The sequence below is a fragment of the Folsomia candida genome, unplaced genomic scaffold, assembly GCF_002217175.1.
Source record: "Folsomia candida strain VU population unplaced genomic scaffold, ASM221717v1 Fcan01_Sc003, whole genome shotgun sequence".
Classification (NCBI taxonomy): domain Eukaryota; kingdom Metazoa; phylum Arthropoda; class Collembola; order Entomobryomorpha; family Isotomidae; genus Folsomia; species Folsomia candida.
Genome location: NW_019091195.1, coordinates 2,298,928 through 2,306,806, shown reverse-complemented (window position 1 = coordinate 2,306,806; position 7,879 = coordinate 2,298,928). Strand labels below are relative to the sequence as shown.

Below are 7,879 nucleotides of genomic sequence, written 5' to 3'. Positions count from 1 at the left end.
CATGCTTCCCCATTGAGTTCAACTACACCTCGGCGGATTTCAGTGTGGCACATACACGTCAAACTTTTTTTTACTAAATTTTATCCAGCGTAAAATCTCCTTAATAAAGTAAAATTCCATATTGCTTAATTTATTGCTAATTTTCGAAGAAAACTGCCTCAAAATGATGCCAACCCAGGAGGACGAAACTCCAGAAGAATTATCACAAGCAAAAAGAATCCAAACGACTACTAAAAAAGTGACGATTGTGGTTTTGGGCGATATCGGTCGCAGTCCGAGAATGGGATATCACGCCTTATCACTCGTGGAGGAAGGCTATTTCGTCCATTTAATTGGCTATGGAGAATCACCGTTGCCGTCAAATATCTCGAATAATAAGTCCATTTGGGTCGACTTCATGCCACCAGTGCCTTTGTTTATTCAGAGTAAAATTAATTATTTATAATGTCAAATATTAATTGAACATTAATTAACAAACTCTTATAGGCCTCCCCCGCCTGATTTCGTACCCATTAAAAGTGGCATGGCAGTTGCTGCTCTTGTCCTGGGCCTTTGTTTGGATGATTCTCCGTTACCAGTTCTTCCCACACTACATCCTTTTACAAAACCCACCCGCAATTCCAACCCTGACCGTTTGCTACCTATTTTCCAAAGTGCTCTTTGCTGATTTCGTGGTGGATTGGCACAATTATGGGTTCACTCTCATGGGGATTTCAATTGGAGAGAAGCACCCGCTCGTTAAATTATCTAAATTCGTGGAGGATTATTTCGGTGCGAGGGCGGATAAGCATTTATGCGTTACAAAAGCCATGAAAGAGGATCTCGGGAGGAGGTTGGCCATTGAGTGAGGGTTTTTTTAAAAAATATTAATAATTTGGTGTAGAATTCATAAAATCCTAATTTGAAACAGAGCCGTGACACTGTACGACCGACCACCAGAAAAATTCAAACCGCTTTCAGAAGAGGAGAGGAAAGCGTTTCTAGTCAAATTAAGCAAAGATTTTCCTAGTTTAAAGAGTATAGCGAATAAAGGAGTGGAATTAAATGGAAGGCCTGGAATTTTAATTTCTAGTACGAGTTGGACTGAAGATGAAGATTTCAATATTTTGTTATCTGCTTTGCAAGGTTATTATTTAGGAAATCTTGTGTTATTAAAATTCTCTTAATAATTTGTTTAACCATTTTCAGACTATGAAACGGCGAGTCGGGATGAGCCAACTTTTTACCCAAAATTAATCGTGTTCATTACGGGGAAAGGACCACAAAAAGAATATTATTCGAAAATTATTCAATCAATTGATTTCAAAAATGTGGAAATTAATCTTCCGTGGTTGGAACATGATGACTACCCGTCGTTGCTCGGTATGGGTTTTAATTACTGATTATTAAATAATAAATGAAACAATTCTCTTTAATAAATAGCCTGTGGAGATTTGGGAATATCACTTCACTATTCGTCCAGTGGACTGGATTTACCAATGAAAGTTGTGGACATGTTTGGCTGCGGTCTTCCCGTCTGTGCCGTTAATTTTAATTGGTATGCTCAATCTAACAGATTAATAATTAATAATTCCCCAATTTAATAAAAAACCTTTCCAGTCTACCGGAACTGGTCCGCAACGGAGAAAGCGGTTACATCTTTAACGACTCTACAGAATTAGCTAATCAAATTCAAAATTGGTTCAAAATCAGTTCAAAACCTAATCCACATCATAAAAAATTCAGAGAAAACTTGAAAAAATTCAGAAGTTTAAAATGGCATGAAAATTGGAAATTCAATGCGCTTCCTATTTTTAGTTGACAATAAAAAAATTTCCATTCCGAATTTTATTATTTTCACTTGAAATTTGCGATTGTATAAAATTTTGTTTAAATGAGCTCACGTCGTTCCATTGGAGATTCTTGAATCAATAAAATCCCATCCACTCGTCGAGCAACTTTTAAATTGTCAAGATTCACTCCGAGCGGAAGCTCTACGTGTTCAATCGTCTTCCTCTCGTTCATTTCGTCGCGTCGAGGCCGGGTCCCCGTCACCTAAATGTTTCACTCGTTATCATTAATTAAATGACATTAAATTTTATACTCACGGTCAACTTCCTCCCATTCAGATCCAGAGAGATTTCTTCATTTTCGAATCCTCTCATATCAAATTTAGCTCTAAATCCACCATCGTTTCCAATTGATACTGCGGGTTTGAATCGATAGTTGTCTAATCCTTCGTACGTGGATTCTGTTGGAAATGCGGATGGATTTGTTGCACTCGTGGGTCGCTGTTTATCTCGGGTCAGTGGGGATGATGGGTATGAAGTTTTTGGTCTTTGGAATTTTGGTGGTGGTTCCGGTGAGGAGACGAACTGGTGGAGTTTCTCTCTTGGAATTCTACAAAATAGAATTTTCTTGAGTAAAATGGTGTAAAAAACAAATAATAAATTTCCGCCTACACTTTCTGCTTGGGTTTAATGCTCAAGGGAGCACTGAGGACGTTTGTTCTTTTCTTTGGAGGGATCGGGACGGGTGTGCTCCAAACATTTGGTTTCCTTTCCGATTTCGCGTTGGGATCTTTGTCTGTGATTATCGTGATTGGAAGCGAATTTGGTTGGAGGGCCCACTTTGTCACTGCTTTGTGCGTGGAGGATTTTGATGAGATTTGAGTCGAGAGGCCTATTTTGTGTGCGTCCTCGACTCGTTCGACCAATTCGGATATGTGGGCTCTCAACTCGGGAGTCTTGACCAGGTGGGCTTGAGAGGGTTGCAGTTGTCCTGCGGGAATGTGTCAATTATTATTTTGCCACTAATTATTAAAATTAGAGTAACTACCAGAACCGATGAGATTATGAATCAGCATGTCCAAGGCGTACTCAACGTACTCTTCTCGATCCGATGGTCCTCCTTCTGGGAGAGTGACTTTCAATGGGCTTTTCAAACCTTGGATTTCCACATGTTCGCTCAGGGTGACCCGTTTTAGCTTCTTTCCTGGTGGATTATTATTAGGATGACCCAGTTTCGTCCCTGTGGATTGGGTATTTCCTCCACGGATTGGTTTTGGAGTGGTTATGCGAGTGGTTGGGGTACTGGAATTTTGCATGTTTTTTTGGGGGGTTTTTATTAGAGGGATTTTCTAATTGGATCGAATTGGGAGTTGGGAAAGTTGAGTAAATTTTGGATATTTATTTGGGAAGAAATGCCGTCTGGTTTTTATTTATCTAAAAACAAATAACAAATTCCCCGTGGTCATGGATAATTTAATTTTTTATTCAATTATTTTCTCTTTTCAAAGGAAACGTGTATAAAAATCGTTGTGAGAAAGTGAAGGAACTCTACTCGCTACCTGACTAACCTATTTTTTTTGGTAAATTCCATACCATATTTTTAGCACAAACAATAAAAATTCACAAAAAAATGACTAATAATTATTCAAATTATTTCCACGCTTGATCCAACTGTTTCCGTGCAGCCAGTCGTTTCGCGAGATACGCAGCGAGAGAGAGACCAATGAGCGCCACAGAGATGATCCAGTAGTCAAAATCGTCTTTTAATACGTCAAAGGTTTTGGAGGGGGTCAACTTCGCGTAGTAGAGATCTGCAGAGGAGAAAGTGTTATTAATTGCAATTAACAATATTAATTAATAGTATCCAATCTCTCACCACTCCCATGAACGAGCACGACGCATGTGGACTCCAACCTGGTCGGCCAAGTCTTGATCCCATGAACCCTCTTAACACTTTGATTATAGTTGAAAATCATCTCTGATAAGATGGGCAGCTCCGGTTGGTACGGAATCGAGTGGACGACGCCATCCTCCTCCTGCATCTGTTGCGTGTAGTGCTGGTGGCTGACTCGAGGTTGGACGACGATCCGTGGAAGCTCGAGAACCCCACCGGTGGGCAAAGCGATGAGGATGTCCTTGTTCGTGATCCCTTTTTCCGTCCTCGTGTGAGCAAGGTGTTGGATCGAGGTGGGGAAAATGTAGGATTGTTTCACCACGATGGGCTCCACGGGTGGGGCGGCAAAGGAGGAAAATGCAGTGGAATTACTCTGGGATTGTCCTTCGTAGAGTTCGACCGAGTTTATCTCGATACGCCGGTTTTTTTCGTTATAAAGAGAGTAAACTATCCAGTGCTCAGTGTGGACAACGTGAACCGGGCCTCGGCATTTTTTGTGCCAGAAGGAGTGGATCAGGGAGCCTACAGTAGTTTTTTTTAGTTAATTACTGATTATTGGTAAGGTTTTTAATAAAAAATAATTTACCAGAAACAGCATCAACCAAGAACAAGTTGATATTTCCAGCTTCTGGTTCTGAAGTAACAGCCACCACGAGATTTGGATTCATGTATTTGTAAGACACGGATCGATCAGGGAGGACGCGGCCTTGGGAATGGACTCGTTCTGTGGATAATTTCCCGTAAACTCCTAACAATTCAGATGGACCAAGGTCAAGGTTCCAGAGTTGCTTCGCTTTCAGGTGCTGCTCACATGGAAATTTTTGTCAGATTTTTAAAAAAATACAAGAAATGAGAACAAACCCACCTCCCCCACACGCTGCTTATCCACTGCAAACCCCGCCAGCACCGGCGACCTCAACTTTTTAGCGATGAAAAAATACGAATTCATAATCTCCAAACTCTCCTTCAATCCATCCACTTTCTCCACTTTAGGATAACTCCACACGTTCAACTCAACATCCAAAAGCAAAATCGGTTTCACAAACTGGGTCTCCTCCCCAGCGAGGTGCAGCATTTGCGTTTGTAGAATCGGTGGGAATTTCCTCACCTCATCCAAGGGTTTCCCAACCACGGGATCAAAAGCGAAAAGGATCGTGCTTCCAGTGCTGAGAGACTTGTAAATAACGGCAGCTTGAGGTTTCAATGGCGTGTATTTAGCAGGGCGTTGGAGGTAGAGAAAAGCGGCAGAGTCGGTAAAGACGGAGAAATCGGGGAGATAAAATGAGTACAAAATACTTCCAGAGGAACTGTCCATCCCGATCACTTTTCCCACTTTGGTCACAAAGACAATCACTTTTCTCAACCCGAATCGGTCCTCGTCCGAGGCGTAGAGAGATTCGCCAGAGATGAGTGATTCGATCTCGTACTTTACTCGAGAGATGAAGGCGTGGACCACGTTCATCGTGGCCAAATAGGGGTTCCAGGTGGGGCCTACTTCACTTGGATAATCGACCATTTCGAGGGAGACGATGGATTCTAATGATTCCTCACGGGACCACTCGATGGATTGCGGGGTGGTGGTCGAGGTTCCGTCTTTAATTAATTAATTGTCATTAATTTTTCAATTAATTTTTCAATAATTCAATAAAATAAAATCCTCACCCGCTTTGGTGCCAAAGACGAGCTCATCCTTGGTAACACCCACCAGACCATACTGATTGTTGAGTAAATACCCCTGACACCTCAACAGCGAAGACAACGGCATTGACGCTTGGATTAAAGTCGCGGAATTCGACACAACTTGTCCATTCCTGTTGTAAGCCTCCATTTTTATGGTGTGGGAATTTTCCAACCTGGTCACGAACAATAATGGCCTCTCCTCGCTTGTAAATTGGGACAGAATCACCCGAGAATTTGAGGGCTGGATCTGCAGTGGGAACAATTCTGGACCCGATTTTGAGTTTTCAATGAGTAAAAATCCTTTGATAAATCCATCCCCTTGGAAAACCACCCCAGGGATTGGACCCGACCCACTCGTGCTCAGTTCTAGGATTTCCGAAATTTCAGTGAACTTCTCGTTCGTCACGGAACCATCGTCGAGGTTTAGGACGGAGATGGAGGTTCCCTTGGAGCAGATGAGATATTGTCCAGTCACTCCGATGAGATGGCCACAGTTTGGAAGGGTGTATTTCTTCACAGGGTTTGCCAGACCAGTTTTGAGGTTAAAAGTCGTGACTTGGGTTTCCGTGGGGTGGTTTTTGGAGTTTATGAGAAATACTTTGTTGCCAAATGATGTCACGAGATTTGCTTCCATCTCCACGATCCATTCGTCAATTCGGATTCCGGTGGGGGCAGTGAACGTGCGGATTTTTATCAGGTTTTTCTCTTGGATTGACACAGAGATGGTCTGACGGTCTTCTTGCAAGGCGTAGTAGAGCAGGGAGCCCGTGGTTTCAAGGAGTTGGCGGTACAGGATGTTTCCTGGTTTATTTTATTTGTTAGTTTTTTTTTATTTTTCGGTAATTAGGTGAAGTCGGTTTTTTTACCTGTATTCCCATGAATGGCTCCCACCACGTTGTTCTCAGTCCCGATTAGTAATCTTTTCGGTTGATGAGGATCATTGAATACGAATCGGACGGGGCCCAGGAGTTTTTGGTGCCTGTGTTAGTTTTATTTGAATTATTATTTATTGTTTTTTTATAGTTTTTCTCTTACCAATCGAATTTCCCAACTTGGTCCTCGTGCAAGGCGAGAGTGGTGGATGAGATGGATAACCATCCAATTAAAAATAGGAAGATTCCACGAGGAGGGGGCATTTTTTTAGGGTTTTTCCTGCGAATTAAGGTTTATGAATTATTTTCAATCGTTGGGGAATGTTTTTTACTTACTTTAAAGTTTTGAGGTTATTTTAGGCGGCGTCTCCTCGCATCCTTTGGGGGAGTTGGGTTTTTTTTTAATTAATTGAATCCGGTGTGAAGAAGAAATGAGTCGAGTTTTTTTTTGGGAATAGTGATTCTCCTTCGGTTTGTTCAAAGTGCCCTCCATTGGAATCTCACGGTGCCCCTATCACCATGGAGGAGGAGAAAAATCGCAGTCTCACCTCGCCTCCAGAGATCAGCAGCTCTGTCTGGTCTCAACCTCCCCATTTTATCACCACCACCACCACTTTCTCCTCCGTCTGCTCTCGCTTTCTGTGTTCATTCGCTCCCATGCACGGAACGAATTTGTCCCATTCCCACATCCTAAAAAGACAATGCAATTTTTATTCTCCTTCTCTCACTTCTTCATCGTCACACACTTCTCCTGGTGCTGGGCTAGTCTGGCTGCTGGTTGTGTGAATCTCTCTCCAGCCGAGAGAAAGTGTGAGTATGAAGAGAAATTCAATCTAATTTAATTAGCTCTGGGAGTTAAGTAGTCCCAAAACAGCCACTCTCTCTCTCCACCACCACTGCCCATCCCCGGCAGGGTGATAATTTCCATTCCTCAATAAATTAAACAGTATTCACTCCTCTGCTCCTGGCATCCCACTCTTCACCCACCAGTTTCCATAGAAATAAGGAAAACAATCCAATTAACTCTCGGAACCAAAGACCGGAAACCAGTCTCTCTCTCGCGTACAAAGGGTGCTGCAGATTTATTATATTCATTTTTCTGTCAAAATATTTTGGGTCTCCTTTTGGTCGTGTGTAATCTGAGAAGAAATCGCTTAATTGAATAGACACCTCTCTCTCCCTCGTCCCCTAGTAGTTCCCTTTCATTACAAACATCACTCATATACCCATGGTCGTGGGTTGTTGGGTGCAGGAGCAGGAGCGTTGACAAAAGAGGACGACCATAAATTAATAAGGTTTCAGAGAAAAAGGTTCTGAGGAAAGTATTGAATTTCATATTATTATGACGAGTTGTGTGAGTTGTACGAGTCCTCTGATCGCGTGTGATTAATGAGGCAAGTTGAGAAATTCATCTCCATTACTTGTTAATCCCACTAAATGAAGTATTTAACGATTTAACAAAAATATCGCATAATAATTCAAAACTCCAACCGATCACAAGTATCAAAAATTAATTACCTCAGGGACCACTGGGACCGTTCCTTTATATCCTCTCGCTCTCTCTCTCTCACTCTCTCTCTCTCCTTTTTTCAATTACTCACGCAGCAGCAGCAGTCACTTTAATCCGATGAGAATCACACGAATTAATCGGCGTGGCTGATGAT

General features: G+C 42.0%; 3 protein-coding genes across 3 annotated transcripts; 1 reads left to right on the top strand and 2 right to left on the bottom strand.

The window, feature by feature from the left end:
* The first annotated feature begins 43 nt into the window (after positions 1-43).
* Positions 44-1,878, top strand: LOC110845894 (chitobiosyldiphosphodolichol beta-mannosyltransferase). The gene is made up of 6 exons (XM_022092440.2): positions 44-425; positions 487-844; positions 911-1,125; positions 1,189-1,362; positions 1,423-1,537; positions 1,600-1,878. Exons 1-6 carry the CDS (start codon positions 164-166, stop codon positions 1,799-1,801), a joined length of 1,326 nt encoding a protein of 441 aa, XP_021948132.1. The 5' UTR covers positions 44-163; the 3' UTR covers positions 1,802-1,878.
* Positions 1,841-3,181, bottom strand: LOC110845750. The gene is made up of 4 exons (XM_022092243.2): positions 2,818-3,181; positions 2,442-2,760; positions 2,088-2,379; positions 1,841-2,034 (listed from the first exon to the last, which is right to left on the bottom strand). The coding sequence occupies exons 1-4, from the start codon at positions 3,083-3,085 to the stop codon at positions 1,870-1,872; spliced, it is 1,044 nt and encodes a 347-aa protein (XP_021947935.1). The 5' UTR covers positions 3,086-3,181; the 3' UTR covers positions 1,841-1,869.
* Positions 3,182-3,231: 50 nt separating this feature from the next.
* On the bottom strand, positions 3,232-6,708 carry LOC110845893 (ER membrane protein complex subunit 1). The gene is made up of 8 exons (XM_022092439.2): positions 6,552-6,708; positions 6,379-6,495; positions 6,210-6,322; positions 5,326-6,144; positions 4,529-5,256; positions 4,250-4,466; positions 3,646-4,185; positions 3,232-3,580 (listed from the first exon to the last, which is right to left on the bottom strand). The coding sequence occupies exons 2-8, from the start codon at positions 6,477-6,479 to the stop codon at positions 3,420-3,422; spliced, it is 2,679 nt and encodes an 892-aa protein (XP_021948131.1). The 5' UTR covers positions 6,480-6,495; positions 6,552-6,708; the 3' UTR covers positions 3,232-3,419.
* Positions 6,709-7,879: the final 1,171 nt, after the last annotated feature.